The sequence below is a fragment of the Cyprinodon tularosa genome, unplaced genomic scaffold, assembly GCF_016077235.1.
Source record: "Cyprinodon tularosa strain WSP-4 unplaced genomic scaffold, ASM1607723v1 ctg234, whole genome shotgun sequence".
Classification (NCBI taxonomy): domain Eukaryota; kingdom Metazoa; phylum Chordata; class Actinopteri; order Cyprinodontiformes; family Cyprinodontidae; genus Cyprinodon; species Cyprinodon tularosa.
Window position 1 is genome coordinate 502,251 of NW_024038875.1, and position 23,022 is coordinate 525,272.

At 39.8% G+C, this 23,022-nt stretch overlaps 1 protein-coding gene across 1 annotated transcript in view; it reads right to left on the reverse strand.

The window, feature by feature from the left end:
• The window catches only part of rnf19a (ring finger protein 19A, RBR E3 ubiquitin protein ligase), a 34,090-nt gene that overhangs the window by 9,652 nt on the left and 1,416 nt on the right, over positions 1 to 23,022 (reverse strand). The window contains exons 2-5 of the mRNA XM_038287092.1: positions 12,367 to 13,206; positions 7,463 to 7,671; positions 6,800 to 6,944; positions 6,025 to 6,187 (exon numbers count right to left, since the gene is read on the reverse strand). Of these exons, the coding sequence (XP_038143020.1) occupies positions 6,025 to 6,187; positions 6,800 to 6,944; positions 7,463 to 7,671; positions 12,367 to 12,959 (1,110 nt within the window). The 5' untranslated portion in view covers positions 12,960 to 13,206. The remainder of the gene's footprint in view (positions 1 to 6,024; positions 6,188 to 6,799; positions 6,945 to 7,462; positions 7,672 to 12,366; positions 13,207 to 23,022) is intronic.

Here is a 23,022-nt window from a genome sequence, read left to right on the forward strand (position 1 = left end):
CACCGCCACACCAACCCATCTCTTTCCTGCTTCAAGCCCGGCCCCCCACCCCGCACACGGACCGGACCACCCCCCGCAAGAGCCCCCCCCCGGGACCGGGGCCCACCCATCCCGCGCCGGCCACCCAACCAGAACCGCCCCCCCCCCCCCCCCGAAAAGAACAAAAAAAAAAAAAAAAAAAAAACCTTCAACCAGGCACTTCATGCCCCTCCATCCAACCTTCTTTGGGGAGAGCAGAGGTGACAGCCCCGCCACCAGCAGGCCACCTAGGCCCCGCAGCCAGCCCCAGCCAAAACCACGGACCAGGTGGCCCGCTCTTCCTCCAGGCCCCAGACTCCAGGCGGCAGCCGGAGAACAGGGGTGTGAGAAGACCCCGATCCTCACTGCGCCCGCTCGAATGTGGTGTTGTTGCGTGTTGCTCTCAGATGCAATTAAAACTGGGAGTACCAAGAGGGGGTGTCCGGCACACTCCACCCCCCCTCCAGGAGATAGACGGTGCCAGCACACCCTCCCCCTTCGACAACCCTCAACCCTCAATGTCTAGATGCGAGAGGGGATGGAGGAGGCCGACCGTGGTGAGGCCCATAAAATAAGCCCCCCCCCGGTGGCCCTGACCCCCACCCCCCGAAAATGCCCTACATAGATGTGTGTTGTGAAAATGATGTAGATGGAAGTGTCTAAAATGCAAAATAAAATTGGGGTGGGGGACGTCATCAGAAGGTGTGGCCCTCCAGTAACGACCCCCTCCCCAAAAACCTACATGAGTGGCCGAGTGATGGAGCAGGCAGAGGGAGGATTTCGGGGATGGGGAGCAAAGGACTGGGGTGCCTGCTGCACTCCCAGGGAGCCAGCTCCCCCGCTGACTCCAATAGGCAGCCCCGTTCCCCGAGAGCCCCCCCAGAGAAGGGGGCCCCACCAGTTTCACCACCATAGCCCGGGGGCACGGGACCGGCAGCAGGACCCACCAGCCAGCCGGGCACGGAGCCGACTCCACCACCCCCCCCCCGTCCTGTCCATCCAAAAAAATAATAATAATAAAAAAAATAAATAAATAAATAAGTAGATAAATAAATAAAATTAAAAAAAAATAAATAAATAAATAAATTAAATAAAAAAAAATAATAATAAAAAAAAAAAAATAATAAATAAATAAATAAATATAAAAGGAAGATAAGAAAAAAAATAATAATAATAAATAAATAAATGAATAAGGGAAGGGACAATCCCAGCCGGCCAGCCAACGCGCAACACGCAGAGCCCCCACCCCGGACGAAGCCCCACCAGGGGGCAGCACGGACCAGGACCAAGACAGGGAGCCAGACCCAAAGCCCTTCAAAGATCTTCTTCCCTCTATCTCCACCCCCCACCCCCCCTCCGGAGATGTAATCCCTCCCCTACAATAACAATCAAGCTACTCACCACACAAGCGACAGAAGACATCCAGGCCGAGATCATACCTACTCCCCCTCCCTCCCCTTCCCCCACTTACAGAGTGCAAACCCGTGAGGGGGTAAGCACTTGCCATAGGTGTTAATGTCCATGCCCCCCCCCAGCCCAGCAGGCCCCGAGGCACCCCGGCACACCAGAGGCCGTGGCAGCAGGGACAGACAGCCAGGCGTACACCGGCCCAGAACCCAAGCAGCACTCCCCACAGAACCCGAACCCCCGAACCCCCACCGGGGACCCCGCCCAAGGGCAATGCGCCCCAGGGATCCCAGGCCCAAGGAGCCACCCCAGACCCACCCCGCAGTAGGGCCGGGCAATGCCCAAAAACCCCCGGCACCGGCGCCAGCACCCCCACCCCGACCCCGGCCCCCGAACGACTCCCCCCAACACCGGTCCCACAGCACCAATCCGAAGAAGAAGAAAGCCACACAACACAGCTAAGCGCAAATCCCGAGCCCCACTCCAAGCCCCGATCCCCCCGCCCACACACCCCCTCCCACACAAAAAACAAACAAAAACAAAAACAAAAAAATTATAATATTCTCCCCCTCACCGGAGAAGAACGGCCGCAAACAAGCCAGTGCCCAACACCCACCGCCACACCACGAGGACCCCTCCACCCAGATGCTCCTCCCCAGAAAAGTCAACATGCCTGCCCTCCCAGGAGACAGGCAAGCCCGCCGAACAGGAATCCCCCCGGCAGCGCACCGCCGGCATGCGGGGGCCCGAGCAGCCCCAACAGAAACAACACCGGAAGGCCGACAAGGACGAACCGACGGCACCAACCAAGCCCCCAGGCGGACTCCCCCACCCAAAAACACAACGAAACCACCCCGCCCCCACCGACCACAGCAAACACAGCCGCAAGGCAAAGCAAAGGACAGAGCAGCCCCACCCGGCGCACGCCAGAGAGCCAGAGCAGCAAGGCCGCCCCAGCCGCCAGAAGCCGGCACAAGCAGCAAAAAGAAAGCAGCAGACGCGACCCCACCACCCCCGCCGCGCCCGGCGCGAAAGCAGCACGACCCACCCCGCTCCGGCCCCGCACCGCCCACAGGCCGCCGAGAGGAGGACGGCCACGCCGGCCATGGCCCGTCCCCCCCCCGCCGCCAAACACCGAGCAACCCTCCACTCCCAAGCTGCGCACGATGCACCGCACCACGCGTCACCGGCACCCGCCCCAACAGAGCGAAGCCACACCCCGACCCGGGGGCACTCCAAAGGGACCCCCGACGCCCGCAACCCGCCCACAACAGACACACACGAACCCCGGCCACAGGCGCGACCACCCACGCCCCCCCCGGACGACGCAACCACGGCAAGCACCACGGCCAACCACCGAAACCCGGCACCGGAAGACGAGGCACGCCCCGACGCCCCGCAGAGCAGAAGCACCCCGGCCAGCACCACAAAAGAACCGATGCCCGGCGCCCAGCCCCACCCAGCAGCAGCACAGCCACCAGGCCAGTAGCCCACGTCCGCCACCACGGAACCCCCCAAGAGCACCGCACGCGGCCGCCGCAGGACCCCCCCGCGGCGCCCCAGACCCCGCCCCGACGGGGGCAACAGTCCCCCGGGCCAGACCCGCCAGGCACCCCGCTCCGAGCACCCCCCCGAGCCCCCAGGACCCAAGGACCCCCGAACTAGCCCCCGCGCCCCACAAGACGCACCCCATAGCCCCCCACCTACACTAAGTGATGGAGCCGATCAAGGGAGCCCAGAGAGATCGGTCTGATGGGGATGCAGATGCTGTCTCAAGATTAATATGATCCAACAACAGATCTCTGTACTGATTGATGTTGAGTTTATCCTTACTCTTCCAATTCATGAGGATAGTTTTCTTTGCGATACATAATGCAGTGAATGCCAAGCAAACCGATTTTTTTCCCATAGAGCTTCCCTCAAAGTCACCCAGCAAGCAAACTGAAGGGGAAATTAGGATTTTACAACCCAGGCACAGTGATAGATCCTTACATACCTGTACCCAGAATCTCTGAACCGGCGTGCATAACCATAGCGCGTGAAAATAATTATCAAGTCGATTGCCTGTGCACTGTGGACAGATGTTAGATTGCGCAAAACCCATCTTGAATAATCTTTGACCTGTATAGTGCACTCTGTGGAGGATTTTGTATTGTATTAATTGTAAATTGGGGTTTCTGGTCATGTTAAAAGTTCTTAGACATATCTGAGCCCAGATGTTTTGTTCAAAGCTGACTGATAAATCCTCCTCCCATTTAGTAATAGGAAGAGATATTGTATCATCCAGTTTAGTCAGTGTCCTGTATAACTTAGACAGTAGTTTGGGGGGGGTTAACTCTAGAAACTCTGATATTTTAGTTGGAATTATTAAACCTCCATCAATATGCTTAAATTTATTTCTAATTATAGCTTTGATTTGCTCATATTCTAAGAATTTATTTTTGTTAATGCCATATTGCAAATTTAATCTAGCGAATGTGATAAACTCCGTACCTTCAAACAAATGATCCAGATATGTAATACCTTTATTCTTCCAGTACGGAAAGTTTATCACATTATTGTTTTGTAGAATGTCAGGGTTATTCCAGATGGGTGTACGACTGCACGGGATAAGTGATGAGTTCGTTATTTTTAGAAATTCCCACCATGCTGTCAGGGAAGAGCTGATGTTAATATTTTTGAAACATGGGTGCCGTTTGATCTTAGAGCTAATAAACGGCAAATCTGAGATTATTATATTACTGCATATATCCTGTTCTGTGTCTATCCAGGGCTCATCTAAGGGATTATGTTTTATCCATTTAGAGATGTATTGTAATCTATTTGCTAAATAGTAGTATTGGAAGTTAGGTAAATCTAGTCCCCCTCTGTCTTTAGTTTTCTGTAGTGTTTTTAAGCTGATACGAGGGGGTTTGTCCTTCCAAAGAAATTTAGAGATGGAAGAATCTAGAGATTTAAACCATTCGGTTGATGGTTTATTTGGGATCATTGAAAATAGGTAGTTAATTCTGGGTAAGACCATCATTTTAATTGAGGCTACCCGACCCAAAAGGGAGATCGGAAGCGATTTCCATCTTTCTAGGTCCTCTTCTATTTTCATTAAAAGAGGGGTGTGGTTGAGTTTTGGTAACTCAGCTAGTTTAGATGACACAGTAATTCCCAAATATTTGATATTTCCTGATTGCAATTGTAGACCTGAGGGATTCTGTAGAGAGCAATTAATTGGTAGTATTACAGATTTAGACCAATTTATAGAGTATTCTGAGACTTTTGAGAAAGATTCTAGTAAACTAATCACTTGAGAGAGGCAAGTGTTTGAGTGCTGGAGATAAAGTAATACATCATCTGCGTAAAGACTAATTTTATGCTCCATTTTCATGCCTTTTATACCTTTAATCATATTTGTTTGTCTGATTGTAGCAGCCAGAGGCTCAATAAAAATAGCAAAAAGTGAGGGGGAGAGTGGGCATCCCTGTCTGGTGCCCCTCTGGAGACAAAAACTGGAAGATGTTTGATTGTTTGTCCTGACACAGGCTGTTGGGAAGCTGTATAATATTTTTAACCAATTTATAAAGGAATTGCCAAAGCCAAATTTATGTAGAGTAGCAAATAAAAATTTCCAGTTTACTCTATCGAATGCTTTTTCTGCATCTAAGGACAATATATAGGATTTAAGATTTTTGCTGTAGGAATAATCTATTAAATTCAGCAGTCTGCGTGTGTTAGCAGCTGACTGCCTCCCTTTAATGAAACCAGTTTGATCTGGGTGGATTATGAGAGGAGTGACTTTATCTAACCGTTTTGCTAAAGCTTTACAGACTATTTTAATATCCACATTAATTAAGGATATGGGACGATAGCTGGTCGGAAACATAGGATCTTTGCCTGGCTTAAGCAGGAGACTAATGGTGGCAGAATTCATATTAACTGGAAATTTGCCATTATCTAGAGTTTCCTGCAGCATTCTGTGGAACGTTGGGGCCAGAATGTCCCAGAACTCTTTATAGAACTCAGTAGGGAACCCGTCTGGACCTGGCGCTTTATTATTTATAAGTTTAACTTTAGGACAATGATTTGTTATTATTTTTATCTATATATAGATAGTTAAATAAAATAATCTATTATTATAGATTATTTAATTTAACTATCTATAACCTACATTTCATTACTGCCATTACCCTGTTTGGTCAACTTCCAGGTTCTATACAAATATTTAACATCAGTATCCATCTGGAATGATTCAAATTGACTAAGACTGTGCAATTTGGTCAAGAATTTCAAACTCTGATTTTTTTCACCCCCATCAAAATTTGTGATTGCAGTTTTATTTTGAATTGGATGCAGCAACTCTCTCTTCCCTGCTGTGTAGCAGTAAAGCCCTTAAGCATATTATCACCATCTAAAGGACTTGAATGAGAAAGATGGCATCTTGCTCTCATTAAATATAATATAACCAGAAATTGTCTGCCTCTGCAATGTAAAAATTGCTGATATTTGTTCCTCTCGCCGGATATAATTCTTTTCTTTCTCAAACCTGCATGTTTATCTTGTCAAACACATTTTTTCTCTCGAGTCCAGCTGTTTGAGGGGAGTTCTCACCCTTCTGCCCACATAGACTGGGATCCCAATGATCATTGCTGGGATGGCGATGCCTGCAATGAGAGCGATACCCACAGGCGCTCCCACCAAAGTCCCAAGCTGCCAGAGGATCTTTTTCTTTCTGCTCCAAGGCTTTTTCCCCCAGAATGTGCAGCCTGATGGACTGTAAAGATGGAAAATGGAAAAGGGTCTGTTAGGGCTCAAAGAAAAGCTGAGCAAATTATTACAGTAAACCAAAGCATGTGTGAGATCCTTATAAATCTTTGTCCAAGGACTACATCAAATGTGCTCTTAAAAGGCTGTAATGGAAAATTCCTTTAAGGAGTGAAACAAACAAAGGCTCTGGATTTTTTACTGGCATGTATAAGAACCTGAAGACAGAGAAAAAATAAGGTGAACAAAATCTTCAGAAGCCTGTTTATGATCCACTGCTTCAAACCAGGTGCGTTAGAGCACCTGGTTTGAAGCGCCCCAAGGAGCAGAACTAAGAAACACTGTAGAAAAGATGTTTTAATTTCAAATTGTACCAATAGAAAAGCATTTTAAAACAGAACAAAAAGTAAAAGACAAAGTACACATAACATATCTTTTGCATGACATAAACATGAAATAACAGAGATGACTGCTGAGGTGAGAGGGTACGTTTCTGTGTAAATACAGCTGATTCTAAAAATAGGACTATAATAAAACAGTGATTTTAAGAGAAAAACTTAATAATGTATAAACTTGATTTAAAGACATAACTATAGAGTCAACCATCATGCTTTTGTCTCACCTCAAGTAGTGCAGATCAGAAATCTCTTTCATGCAGAGCCAACAGAACTCACAGCCGCATACGGCACAGGTCATATGATTACAGCTTCCATCGTTCATTTTGATGATATACGCGGAGCAGCGAGGGCATGGCTTGATGTCATCGCCTACCATAGATAATTAAAAAAATAAACCATAATGGGACATTTGACAAAATAATAAAACAGGATATATATCTAGACAATTCATTTGAAAATGAGGTTATGTATGAGGTGGTGTCATATTGGAGAAAGAATTAAACAAGAAAATAAAAATCAACTCATTAATATATGGGACAGTTGGGCCAAAATGGCAACTCCTGCTAACAGAAACACAGTGGCTAGGCTAACTGGAAACAGGATTGAGACCAAGGGCCAAGGAATGGGTTAAGGCACACAGACCAACACAGCTACTGTGAATCATTTAGAAATCTTTCACTTTTCCTTTAGATTTACAGTTTTCTTTTTTTAAGCATGATGTTTGTTGACTGATGTTTCCTACTGACTGGTGAGCTCTCCAACATGAGACCTTCCTAGAGAATAAGCTCACCTTCAGACAAAAAAACATAAATTCTTGAGGGAACAAGTCAGATCAAATTAATGCAAATTAATTTATGATCAGACATCCATCCACCAATCAGCATTACCGGCTGCGCCGCTCTCCTGGCTGTAGCTCAGTGACGATGACCTGAAGCTCCTCAGCCGAAGGCTCTGAGCTCTTTGCTGCCGCGCCGTGTCACATGTCTGATTGGGATGCCACAGCTGTTTGCAGTGGTAGCAGAACTCTGTACCGCAGCCATCGCGTCCGCAGGTGATCTTTGGACAGCTGGCACAGCCAAAAGCAATGACAGCATACCTAGGAGGAAGCATAAAGCAGAACGCAGGTTTAGAGCTATGACCCTAGCTACCATGGACATAGACTGCATGTAACTGGATCCAACTTGGACCATAATATCGGAATATTGGGCCTTAATTGGGTCTCACTGAATATTTTAGATTTATGACCAAATCTAATTTGAACATGTTTTTTTATGTTTTGTTGCTTTCCTTGAAGAAAAAACAGCATAAATAAATAAACTGAAGGGAATTTTAGCAAAACAGCATCAGTATGGACTTGTCAACCAAAGGTGCATAAAAGCCTAAAGAACCTTTTCACATTCTTATGATATTTAAACAGACAAAAGTTAACAAATGGGTGTTGCTGCTGGCTTAAAGTATGGTAGATATGTCTCCAAATGGTTCTGATAAAAACACCTCTGCCAACACAGACTCTATAAAAATTTTGAATGTCCTGACTGGACTTGGATTTTAACAATTGGTCCAATATCAGCCAAAAAAATAGAGTATCCAAAAATATTGGTCTGTATTATAAATGTCCAATATACGTAAACTGATAGAAACACCAATTCTATCTGCTTATGTTTTACATGTATGAAACACATTGCTTAACAATGAGTTGTTCATTAATTTCATATCCGTTATTGTTTATTAAATTTTTCTGTTTATATAATATAAATATAAGCCTTTTTTTTAACAAGCCATACTAAAAATTAAGTAAAAAGGCAGGTGTTTTAATTCTGCTGTTATCATACTGTATAATTATTTGTAATGACTAATATTTAAAGCTGAAATTTGTTATAGTATATGAAATAAAAAAAGGTGTATCAGGAAACTCAGTGTAGCTACTCAAAAGTACATACATTTTTTAGCCACCCTACTTCAGGTTTGTGTCTGGGACAAACGGAACACATTTTCCGAGAAAATATATGAATTCATCATAGCTAAGATACATTAGTCCGTTAAAGTATTTACCGTAATATGCATTTTATGTCAACTAAAACCATAAAAGCAGCTCTAACAGCACTTTCAAAGACAAAAAGTCAGACAATAGGATTTAGTTAGTGATCAAATGATTAAAATCGGAAGAATTTAATTAGGAAAGTAACCATTAAATATGAAAACCCAAAATTTAACCGATAGCCATGGAAAACAAAGCTCTTAAGTGTTTTTTGAAAGAGTTCAGTAGAATTAGGAACAAGGTGTTCTCAAGCTGACTCATCTTTTTAAGCTATGTCTTAAAGATCATAATTTTCATAATCAGGATGAAACAGAACCTCAATGATTTTGCCATAGCTTCTAGCTTCCCTTTTCTTCATAAGAAATTAAAAAGAAACTTATAGAGAAAACAAAACACAGAGTGCTTAGAGGACAGTAAAACTAAAAATATATCTGTTGTGCTTGTTGACTGTTTTTAATTTGCAAACATGCTGAACATATTTAATAGCTGTGAACTGAGGGTTGCATGTAAGCAAATAAGGGTAAAACGAAAGTCTGTCCAGACAGTTTCCAAATAACTAACACTTTGGTGAGCAAACTGGTGACATATTGCGTAAAATATGAACAAGCAGAAGGGAGATTTCCAAATGCATGTTTTGACGTCTTCACTTCCTTGTGTTTCCCCACACATTTCTGCATGCAAATTTAATCCCTCCTCAGTTTCATTTCCTACTCTGTTCATCCAACAGTTTTCCCTTGTGCTAGAATAAGGTATAGCAGATTTACCCGAGGCCCACACTAGCTACACATTAATAGCTGCAGAGAGATAACATGGGTGCAGTCATGTGCAGTAAAGCAAAAGAGACTTTCAAAGTTCAAATATTTGAGGTTGACAGTTGTTGCTTGAGAAATTGATTCAGGCATGAATAACAGAGTGCAAGTAAAGCCAAAGAATGCCAATATTTTCCATCCACAGTTATCAAGACCTGCCACTAACACCTGCCTGAAAAGCATTAGGTATTTACCTACCATAATTGTGCTAAAACTAGCTGAGGGCTCTAGCTCCAGTGAGAAGTGATTTACTCCCAACATCTGGATGCTGCTCCGCTAAGAATTTACAGTCCAAAAGGTCTACTACGTAGACTTTGAAACATCAACAAAATAACTTAAATGAATAACCATTCATTGCAGATGGCATGTAATCATGGTGCTACTAACAATGAGAGAAGATTTAAACCTGTTTATCAACTGTTAGGCCATTTTAGAATCTATTTTTATAGAGATGCAGAGAGAAAACTTTCAGTTTTAGTCCTTTTAGAAAAACAGCCCCTTTATTTTCCCTGGGGCTATTACCATTGTTTGGTCTTATCTGCATAATACTGACGTCATGGAATAAAATACCACTAACAACACAAGGATTAGAAGGAATAGAAACAGAAATTTACAATAATCTGTCCTTGGCAGGATAAAAAAAGCACATTTGTGACGTCTCAAATATTGGGACAATTTCACGTTGCTGCTAAAGAATCTATGGATCATCTGATTAAAAAAAATGAATCTATTAAAATGTGCCTGTTATAACCCCACTCTAAGAACAAATTAAAAAAAAATAATGCTGAAAATAAAACAAAACTCAATCAATGAATAAAACTTAATCAATGCCAAACAACCTACACTAATAAGAGGGAGACATGCCGACGCTGTAACAAAAAAAAAAAAAAAAAAAGAACAGGTAGGGGAACCTCACAATCTAGTCGGTTTAACTCCATTAAATAACTATTCCCTTTGTGCAACAAAAAAAATGCATCACTCGAAAAACTTGTTCAGCTAGGAAACAACGCCTAATAGCCTTAAACCAAATTATGCAACAATTAAAAGGAAGAGAACTTAAAATGGGGAAAAGTTTAGCAGTGAGTCAAACCAAAGTTGTTAGATGAATCCCACCAAGCTGAGCAAGAGGTCATTAATTCAGTGCTGTTGGTGAACCAAATCTAGAAAGTATATTCAGGTTAAAGGGTGGGAACTTTCTGACTAAATAGGATGGCTGGTGTGTTGGAGCCAAGTGTAGTGGAGCAGCACAAGTGTTTTGTTTATGGAGTGGTTGTTATGGCCAAACAGTACAGTCTGTTGTGGTGAAGCCAAGCAGGGTCAGCTTAGTGTTAGTCACAATCTGGCTCTCTGTGAGCAAACTGCTGAATCCCTTAGGGCTCCAAACAAATAAGACCCTAAACTGACCTGAACCCTGTCCTCTCAGCAGCACAGAGGACAAAAAACCCAAACCTAATGTTTAGCAAAGCTTCAGATTACATGAGCCTCATAATGTTAATTAAATGCATTTTATCTCTACCTTTAGCACCAATTATTAATTTATATTTACGTTTTGATTCAACTATCAATTCCCATCAGTTTAAACACCTTTAGATTACAGTTACCAACATAACAGCATATTCTAGTTTTAGTACATCACTGATAAATAACAAAGTGAAACAAAACACACATTTTGATGTGATTTAAGCTAAATTTATGATATCCATTTTATTATATTTGGGGTGAGCAAATATTAAGTGAATATTTTCCCAGCGTTTACAACAATGAGACAGACCCATCAGCAGAATGATAGTATCCATATCCTGCTCACATCTTTTTTTGGATGACTCATTGCACTTACAAAAATAAAACGGCTCTATTGAAACTGAGTTATTTTTAACTGGGAGATGAGTTCAGACACTGGGTCTGCTTTTACAGAGCCAAATGAAAGACTAAAGTTTTGTTTTACTGTATTATGATTATATATATATATATTACAAAATTTTCACTTTTAAATATTTAAACAAACACAATGCTAATTTGTTTGTGCCAAACCTTTACACTGTACCTTTTAAAAGTCATCATGTACCTTGAACTTTTTTTTTTAAACTTTTTTTCGTACTTTGAAACAACAAACGAAATGAAATGCTGCCAATTCAGATTTATGTGATTGTCAACATTACACTGTTATCAATGGAGATATATGACATAAAATCACTATCATTGATGCAATAATCACATTTTAAGAGTAATGCTTAAATGCAAAAGCTGAATATGCATTACAAATGAAAGGCATGTACATTTTGCATCTAGTGATATGCTTGGCATGCCAGGTGGAGTTTCACCACCTTTGATGCTCCAGTTTAAGACATTTTTAGTTGGTGAGCTAAACATGTCAGGAGTGCAGTGGAGATGTTGGAATGAGTCAAGAATGATAAGGTTAGGTGACGATTATACTGTCTCTTACCGTATTCATAACTTCCCCTCTATACAAAAATAACTCTTTAAAGGACAATGCTCAAAAGGAGCTGAATGGGTGTTTTATTTAATCTTTGTATGAATAAACCTGTTGTGTGAAGGTCTTCCAGGCCTGTTGATTGTTGCTGTCCAGCAGGAAGGCATAGCGCCGCGTCAGTCATAGAACTGTCCCATATTTTTGCACCGTCTAGCGGCAGATTTTTCCACCACACAACTTTGCTCAGAGGCATGTTTAAGTCTTTAAAAAACCCTTCTCCCTTTCTTTCACAATTACGTATTAGATGCTCATCTATCACTTAAAACAAGAACGTGTTTAGAAAATACCTTGTGAAAAAGTTCAAGGCTTCTGAATATCTTTATATGGCACTTTATTTCCAATTATTCTTTCACTTGTTTATATTAAATAAAAAAGAAATCTCATGTGAGAGACAGAAAGGACATTTTTTGAAAGCTTTTGATTTATATTTTTGTAAGCACCACACAATCTTACCCGCAGTCGGGGGCAGGACACCAGCGACAGTCTGGTTCGGCCACCAGCCACCTCCTCAGCATGAACTCCTCATATTTCTCCATGACGGCTCGGTCTCCCAAGATCATCTGGATGTCGTGTGGGTTGAAGCGCTCCGAGCACTCGGGGCAGGTGATGTTGACGCGGGACTCTGAAATCTCAATGCGTAGATACTGGCGCAGACAGTCTGCGCAGGAACGATGGTGGCAGGTCATGATGTCCGGGAAGCGGTCCCGTGTATGGCGAAGCAGGCACAGGGGGCATTCCAGTAGCTCTGACAAACTCCCCGACCCGGTTGATGTTGACGCTACGTCCAACGGAGGCTGGGTGGAAGTTTTGTCAAGCCCGGTCTCAGTCTGCACGCTTTCAAGGCTGACAACCGCATCCACCCCAGATGACAGAGTCCTAGACTTCCGTTTGGACTCCCGTTCAGGTCTGAGTCTCCGTCCGAAGAATGAGTGAAGGGACAGACGGCGTCTTTTAGAGTTCTTTTTAACTGAGGGGAGGCTAACAGAGGATACAGCGGACTGAAGGTCTCGCTCTGAGCCTGTACTGCCATGCTGCAGGCTACTCATTGCGCCAGATGAGGCGCTACCAATAATTCAGTTAGAAATCACCACATCAGGTGAGGGGATTGCTGATGTTGAATACAAGCCCAAATCCAAAAGAGGAAATGAGATTTAAGAGGGAGGATTCCCAAGATAGGAGGCCGGACAACCTTTAGTTACGACATAATGGAAGAACCTAGCAGATCAGCGAGGAGCTCTGGTCTCTTAGATCCTAGCATCTTCAGATTTCTGAGGTGTTGATGTGCACTCAGGCCTGGAGGAAAGAAGAAAAATTATTTAGACAAAAAAAAAAAAGATAAAATCATAATAGTTTATTGACATTTCTGGAATTTTAAAGGTCACAAGGTGGAACTCCTTATATCATTTTAAATAAAAGTTTGCCAATAGAAAGAAAATGCATAGTCTTTGAAATGTTGTGCCAGTTGTGTTCATCAGTCTAATCAGCTAAAGGCTTCAGTCCATTTTTTTTGTTGCATCAAAGGAATATTCATATTCCTCATGCCCAACAGGACAGAGAGTAAGAGGTATTATGGAGGCAGACCAACCATTTAAATTCTGTTTTATTTTTATGGCAGATCATTTTGGACTAACCTCCACAAAGAACTAAGAGGTGGCTAATGAACAGATGCAAATCCAAACTGAGGCAGCAGTTTTATAAACCTAAAAACCCAATTCTGTTTTTTTTTTTTTTTCAGTTCTCACAGTGTTTTAGAAAAATAAATGAGCCATCTGCCTCTTGGTTTACAGCTATAAGAAAATTGTAAAACAAAAACAGTAAAAAACAAACAAACAAAAAAATTTAATCAAACAGCATCAGGTCACATTCAGTTTGGCGCAATGACTTCTTTTTTTTTTTTATATTTGTGCTAACTCATCTTTCTACATCTTGTGAGAGGCATCCAAGTCAAATATCAAAATGCACTCGACTGCAAAAACGCTTAGAAACAAGTATAATGATAGTTTATAGTGGGGATGACTTTACAAATTTGGTATCTTAGCAGAGCTACAGTTTACTTTTCTCTGTTAACTGTTTTTAAATGAATTCAAAAACAGAAATAGAACTCAAATTCAAGTCTCATTTAAATAACAGATATAATGTCCATTTATAAAAATGTGCAAACAAAAACACTAGACGCAAACATAGAAATCAGCGGGTGTGTTTTGGATTGGTAACTGCATAATGGTGACAAGCCAGTTCGATATTCAAAAATGCAATATATTTGATGAGTGGACGAACCATAATTAGGTGTAAACTAAAGTGCTCTGGGAATATTTATTGTTGGGCATAAAGCTCTAAATAAACATTGAGGCAGGAATTTAGAATTACAAATGCTAACGGCACTAATTTTAATCTAATAATACTAAATAAAGTTACAGCAAACTCCTCACACACGTCTTGTGAGACTTTACTCGTTATCCTTATGTAAAATAACTAATAATTGCACATAATAAGCACGCCAGAAATAATACAGATAATTACTGTATTTAAACAGGAAAAAGACCAAACAAAAGCAGTGATACTGAAAATACTTCTCTATGGAAAGCATCCACCACAGTGTCTGTTTAGACCTTGGTGATATTATCACTCCATCGTGTTGATTTGTGGGATAATTTGATCAACCTCTGTGTGCGAGGGAGGAAGTTTTAAGAAGGGAGAGAATAATTTTCAGCCAAGCTACAAGTTAATGTGAAATTACAATGCAGTGGAGTAATTAAACTGGAAAATCCTGCCTGTACGATGAGGAAAGACCGAGTGGGACTTTCCATGCGGCTGAGGTCAGAGTGTGTCTGTGTGTTTCCAGTTCTGTGGCTGTGGGGGAAAATCACACACAAGCACACTATATACATTGGGATGCTGTCCCAGTTCTTCACTGATCTTCAGCCCCTGGGTAAGACGTTTTGCTGTAGCAAAATGAACACTTTCAATCTTCTGCCAGCTCTTAAAATAAATCACACAGCCAACATTTGCTTTTGCTATGCATTGTCATGACTAACACAGTTTCCAAACATAACATTTATGTTGGAGAGAAGAGTCAGTGTAAGCTCACTGGAGAGGAGAAAATGGTAATAAAATAAGTCATGTGGAACAGCAGAGGTAATTGCTTTAACAAGTATAGCACTTAGCACCACACGGCAATAAAACACTAGCACTGGCAATGCAATTAACAAAAATATTCCCAAGTTAATTCTTCAAACAGACAATTAGATGCACAACTAACCAGCATTGAAACATTTATGGAAACTATAAACCCTAAAAAGACTGTGACCAAACCCAGTTAACTAAATGTGAACCTTACGATTCTTCCAAGTTTCTGTTAGTTATCACTAAATAGAGTAAGTAGAAGCAGGCATCAATAAACATCTCCTCACTGCGGTTTCGGACTATAACTATGTGTGGAATGAACTCTTGGTGAGTTTAGGAAGACTAATGGGATGCTCATGTGTCCTGCAAACTCTCCAGTAGCAGGAAAACGCCCTGTGCTGCCGAGGTCCACAGGATGGTAATTAAAATTCTCAGTTTTTCCGCTTAATCAGCCCTAAAATTTTAATCTAATCAGTAAGAACACTGCTAAGCACTGCCAGGTCCCACAGACAAAAACACTCTTCGGTTTGGATGCTGTTACTAAGGGAAGAGGACTTATTGTTGGCTTCTATCACTACCAGTGGGAGATTTAAAATGACAGAAAGCACAGAGGTATAAAGAGGTACTAAAATAGAAAGTGTATTTCTTTATAAAAAGAGAGGACATCTGAAGTAGAGCCAGACCGACATGGGATTTTTAAGGCCGAAGTCGATTTTAGGGGCTTTAAAAAAAAAAACTATACCAGACATATTGATATTGACATATATGGACCAGAATATTAAAAAAAAATAAATATGGACATACATGGGATATACACTGTCTAACTATAGTCCAATTTAAATTACCATAACCAAAAATATGATTCAAGACAAAGAAATAGAACAAAACTATATAATTAAAATAAGCAGTGTCACCATAACACTATAAATAAATTTTTTGTGGTTTTGATTTAGATATTGCCTCAAATTTGAGAGCCCTGACAAAATTTAACACTGCAGATTCTGCATCCAACAGCTGTAACAGCCTTCATTAAGTGGCTCCACACCTGACTGTTACCCTCTGTCTATGAAATTAATATATTTAGTGAACATTGCTAATTAGATTTCAATTCTACAGAAAAGCATTTAAAAATAAAAACAAGTGGCCGCATACAGCTTAAAGTGATAAAACACTGTCTAATGGGAGGCGTTTTGTATCTGATTTATTTTTAAAAGGTTAATTCACAAAAACACCTAAGAAATATACATTTGTCATATTTACAAACACTGAATAGTTCTGAACAGAAAGGTTAAAACTAGATTTGAGTAGCGGTGCTGCTGCTTTTAAAGCATCCAACCAGGAATACAACTAAATACATAAGATTGAGACTTTTAAAATATTAACATTAACTTCTGAATTTGAGCCCCTGCATGTCAGTATGAAGTATAGTTGGACACAATATAATCATCTTATTTTCCTTTGAAAGTTTATTTCGCATAGAGCTAAAAATTACACAGGTCTAAAATACTAATGTGTTCGCAAAACTAGCGCATATAAAACGCGTCAGCTCTCCTTAATGTGCCATAACAGCGTGAGAAGGGTTGTTGCCACAGGGCACTAAAATTAACTTTTACAAAATCACAGCTACTAGGGAGTAAACTGCTCACTTTCTACCTCTCTGTCTAATTCCTTGCTCACACTAGCAGCAGCTGTGTAAAAGTGTGTTTGTCAGGAGGGGTGGTGCAGAGAGAGCTCACTGAGGGGAGGGATGGCAAGGAGCAGATCAGCTCTCAAGAAGAGAGGGGCAGAGAAGCACAATAAGCACCCGGCCAAAGTTTCTTTTTGGTGTTGGCAGCAAAAATAGAATTTCTTTAAAATCTGCTACATTTTGGCAGATGTTGACTAATGAGCCAGATGCTAAAATCGGCCCAGCAATGCGGTCAGACCCTAATCTGAAGTTCATTCACGCATGAAAAGAGAAAGATAAGAATGGATGAAGAGTTTTCAACCTCTTTCTGTCGAGGACCATCCTCAATTTGGAAATGTTGGCGAGTAAAGGTCAAAATCTACAAGTGAAAGGGAAGACCTACAGTGACCTCCATTGTAAAAATAAGCCAAACTAAACTACCGTACTCAACTTTTAAATCATTTTAACTGTACAGTATCATTAAACCTCTATCTTACAGGGTCTGGTCTTTCATAAGGCTGTGTGTTCAGATCAATTTATTTCTGCCGTGCTGATGTATCTGCATGCTGATGAGACGGCACCCTCATATTTTAAGAGCTCTGGGTGCATCTCCAAAAGCCACTGTTATAAAGAGGCATCTGGACATCTGATACTTTCATCAAAATTTGTGGCTACACCACATGAGGTTGGAAACGTGAAAACGGATAACTTTAACTCTAGCCTAATACAGTTTGTGGGAAAGACATTTGCTACAAGTTTTTCCCCTTTAAAAATCACGTCACAATAGCGGTGTACTTTTAACCGACAAAACCATCATCATAGTTCTGTGATTTCCTGTATGACTGCTTTGGCGTTCCTCAATTTACTTCTCTTTTTTAGAATAAATACCTTGATCGAATAGCATATTTAGTAAGATACATCCAGTTAAATGAATTAGTCAAACCTTCAAATTAAAGTCACCACAGGGATCAGTACCAATGAGAACTGTTTCATTTAAACATAAATAAATAAATATTGTTACCGATAGTCAATAAATATTCCGTTAAATAAATAATTATGCCCATGAAATGACACAAAATAAATGTTAAAATTATTTTAATCTTACTTTATTATATATTTTAAGCTTTTTTTAATATATTCAAAGATTTATTTATTACACAATTTATTTGTTTATCTATATCAAAATGGAGTATCACTTTGTAAAGCTACTTTACTCATTCAGAGACTTCCTTTTTGTTGTTTTACTCCGTTTTTCGTGTTAAGCTCCTTTTATTTCATGTTCTGAAATTCAAATAAGGAGGCAGATTTTATCTGTGGTTGGACGCTGCACAAAAAGTGGAGTGCATCTGCTTTGCAGGAATGGAAGTACTCTAATCACAATGACCAATAAAATCAAAGTATTGCCTTTTGCTGAGCTGTTTGGTCCATACAGGAAGCACGATCCGTGCCATCCGCTCCTCTGCGCATGTCCGAGCATATATTCATCCAGGTTGCCATAAATAAAGTAATTATGTACTAAAAGTATTCATTTCTATGCTTAAATCGCCAAAGAGCGCTTAATTACATTTACATAAATTTTTAATTACTTTTTGTCATTAAACATCATCATCATCCTCATCAGGCATACTCAGAGCAGTGCAGCAAAATATGATTACACTGTTTGTATCAACATTTTAGTTGTTTCTTCAGATTATGCATTATAAACCATACATTCAAAGTAAAGGAAAAATCAAACTCAAAAAGACTAAGTGTGAATCCAAACCCGAGAAAGTTGGGTTCCGGAAGTAGCATAGGAATCCATTTCCGAGACAGACGAGTGATATTATTCTCTCAATAAGTCTGAGATGCTTCCGTTTTCAGACATTGCAAATCATTTGAATAAATCTAGAAATTTCAGAAGCATTCTGCAAAATGCTGCCCAAAAAAAAAGAAAAAAAATATATGTCAGATAAAACTCCAGACCCTTGTTTAAATATAAGAACATGCAATAAAAAGCAGCTTAATATGAAAAACTGAGTTAAAAAAATAAAAGTAACTGAATTTGTAAAGGAGCTTTACAAGGTAAAAGTAAAGCTACAAATTACTCCATTATGAAAATAAATAATAAAATACATAAATTAAATAAGTAATACTTATTTGAATACAAAAATTGTGACATATAATAAAATAAAAATTTTATTTTGTTTTTATTTTTTATTTCATGGGGATATTAATTTTTTAACCCATTTAGGCCTAAAACGCCTGGAAAAAACACCTTAAAAACCTATGGCCGATTTTAAAAAATACCCCTAAAACCTGAAGTTTTTCTGTAAATTCAGCAACTGTGTCAACGCCTAAATTATTGATATCTCAGCTTCTGTAGCAGATAGAACTCAAAATATATTTTATCTTTGAAATTCTTCCAAAAAACAAATGTGAAAAGCAGTAATCAAAAAAAAAAAAATTCAACCTTTTATTTTTTCCATATGTGATCATGTCTTCATTGAGAATGTGCAATATAAAACGTTTTCAAAATAAAGAACAAACATTACATAAATAACTATCTGATGATTACTTATTAACAGTATTATTATGCATAATAATGCATATGTCTGTGTTATAAATTGCATACAACCTACCTCCAGATGGCCACAAATCTGTCCCGGGACATATTTTGGGGGAACTGCGTCCTGAAGAGAGGTTTACATACACAGCCCAATAAATGTCTTCATCTCCGTCACAGTCACGGGTGACCACTTTGCCATCTTTGCTCTTGTTGGAGTTTGGTTTGTTTGGTCACTGTACCTATTCGTCTCGGTAACTAGATGCATCCAAAGTTCTTCATTAAGAATATGCTCAAATGCCTGCAGCGGTGTGGCGTCTGCAGGCAAATCAACTTTCACTCCAGGTGTGCGGTTGAAAACACTCCGTGCATTGCGGTGGTAGTTCGATTGGTTCAGCGCGTTCAAAGTCATCATTTTCATCTATACCGTCATCAAAGCCGACACACTCCTCAAAATCACTGCCTTCCGACAACTCTTCTCTGTCAAACTCCTCCATGTTTGCTTGAAAAAAACTTCTTTCTTCTTGCTTGACTTATATGCTCTCCCGGCGTCAATGGTAGAATGACGCAACAGCACCCCCGGCTTGAATGGTAGAAATGCGGTAATGCTTTCCCGGCCTAAATGGGTTAATGGAATATTTATTGACGATTTACTAATGTTAGTATTTATTTATTTCCGTTTTAATGAAATGGCTCTTCATAGAGTGCAGATTTAAAATAAAAACATTGAATGTTTCCTCAATTGTTAGCTTGTTAAAGTGGCCCTCATCTCTGCAAGGCCTGCAACTGTGACTGGAAATGACTGTCTAAAAATGTTCTTTAGCCGTGTTCATCACGTACACTAATTTCCGGTGACATTCCATGTTGAGTACAGATTTCCTGATCATGACAATGCTTTCAGTTCTTATGGCTTAGGACCAAGATAAACCACAATGAACTAACACAAAGTTTTTTATTTTAAATATTACTTTGTTTACTATCCCCAATAAGAAACCATCCATTCTTTCCTACTGCAGCGGATATTCACTTCAGAAGAACAGAGTAATCCTGTACACTAAAAAGCTCCACAGGACTTAGCCAGCTATGAAACAATCTAACTTGATGCATCTTTAGCCAGGAGGATTTTCAGTAATAATTTGGCAATAAACAAAGAGAGGGAACAGGCAATAGAGAAGCGAATGCCTCAGATTCTCCTGCAAGTACTGTTTACTAAACAGGAAGATAGCAGCCAGCAGGGCAAGGTACTTTTCCACTTCATCTGGGATACAATGAAGAGCCGCAGAGTCAGAGCAATAAATAGGAACAACAATTACTGAAGTCTATAAAAAGACTTTATCACCTATTGATAGTTTAACCATCTCCATTTAATGATACAGAAACAACAAATAAAGAAATAAAAGTCGAGCATGAGTTTGAGTTTTCTGACTAGGGTATCCACCTGAAGACCTTTTTACATTAGTTCAGTACGCTTCTATACAGTTCATTAGCCAACCAGAAACTATTTTGAACTGAAGGTTCCTTTATATTTTTTTATGTAAAGAGAAAAACAAAGAAGCAGTATTTGAATTAATGAAACTAAAAGTGATTTCAGACTTGTTGTGAAAAGTCTGGCATTTTTAAGGCTCACTTTACATTTGATAAAATAAACATATTTCAAGGACTACACAAATCTGATCTCAAGGCAGTGATCACACTGAAGTCATGCTTTAAAGTATAGTAATTATAGTGATCTATTTATAATTTTTTTCCTGAACATTCTCTGGTGTTTGTTTTCTTCTCTAACCACGGTCTATGACCTCTCACCCTGCTCTGCTTCTAATTTGTTCTATTTTGTGCTTAATTTGGCAATAAAAGCCAACAATTCTCCTTTACTGAACTAAAAGATTAAATCCATCTCAGCCCGTCCAGCAAAACAGGGCTTATTGTCCTTGCTGGACCGAGAGGTACAAATCCAAACGAGTCATGCCAAACTTTCGATAAGTCTTAGAAATTAGCTTGTCACAGCTTCCAGGTGGCTTGAAAAACGAGACCAATAAATACAGACACTTAAGCACACATTTGATAATACAATGTTTCAGACAGCTAGGAATAGAGAATCATCCATCAGGAGATGTACAATGATATCATGGTGGAAGTAGAGTAATTCTCATTTAAAGCTTTAATGCACAGAACTATAGCACATTTCTAAGAAAATGTAGGACATGTGAGACAAGGCAAATATTTGGATTCCCATCCAGGAAGCTTTTCCCATTCAAAATTTTTTAATTGAATTTCAGTGAATTTTGAATTTCAATAGACAGGTAATAAAGTGTTAATAATCTTTATTTGAATGATGAACAAAGGGAAAGTCTTTACCGAAATTGAGAGACAGTTCATAAGTGTGCTCTTGATCTAAATAACTAATGGGGAAATCGCTGCTTGAACCATGAAGAAACTATATGGAAAAAACAAAACTTTGTAAAAGAGGCTCTCATTTAATGCAGCTCTAATCCCAACCTACTTCACATAGTTATTTACAGAATTCAAATACAGGTGATAGAGGAATATCCAGCTCTTGCAAATCAATTCCTTTTGTATATCTTTATCACTGTAAAAAATCTAGTGTCCTTTCTGGCCCAAAAGAACTTTGACCCAAACAACAGGGGAGCAGGAACCCAAACAGGAAACAGCCTAGTTCCACCTAGAGTCCTTAAGTCAGACACATCAAGAGTTATTTACAATAAAGTTCCATGAATTAACCTGAAGATTCATTCCGTTTTTTAAATGTTTTATTAAAAAAAATCTTGAAAATTCTCATAAAATTAAAAATGAATGCATCTGCAAGTCTATTCATATGGATTTAAATTATAAAGTGTATTCTACATTTCTGAGCATCTATAGACTTAAGTTTAACATTTTAAATTTAGAAATTGTATGCTGTCCTGACACATCATCTAAATAACACCCAGTCTTAAAGAACTTATTTTTGGAGACAGAAAATGTTAAGAAACTGGTCTCTCTGGTTGGGTTGGTTTGGTTTGCTTGCAGATAAATTAGAAACACTGAAGAGGAATGATCTTTGTTTCTTTTCACAGCTCAGGAATCCTTTCATCTGTAACAGAACTTGTGTCTCCCTTTAAATTATAGTAATGATTAAATCACTGTGCTGTATTAATCTGGCTTAAAAGACATGTTTACTTAGAATTCCCACTTGAAATCTTAAACCAATCAACTAAAAATCACATGTTTAATTGTAAAAACCTGGTGTGCCTCTTCACCTCTGTCCCCCTGCCAAGCTTCCATGAATATGACAAAAAAAAAAATTTGACTTATTAACTCAAGTTAGATTCTGAAAAGTTCCTGTAAGTTTAATTAGAATCCCCACTGTATACTGTGACTTTTAGCATGCACCTCAGCTGCCTAAATGTGCCACATTTTTACAAAACCAACGTCTTTTTTTTTTTTTTTCTTAATTTATTTCAAAGTTTGTTTAAAGGACATAAATAAACTATGCAACTAGAGGCAAGAATAACCCAAACTTAGTGAGCTCTTAAAAGTTGTTCCAACAATTGAATTAGCCCGAAAACACTTGTTATATTTAACAATACATATACTTTTAGTCTGAGAAATAAAAACATCTTAATAACCTTGGTATTGATGTTGAACACTATAATGACTGTCTCAAGATTGAATTCAAATAATAAAAAGTAGGTGATGTTGAACACTATAATGACTGTCTCAAGATTGAATTCAGATAGTAAGTAAGTAAGTAAGTAAGGATGGATGGATGGATGGGTGG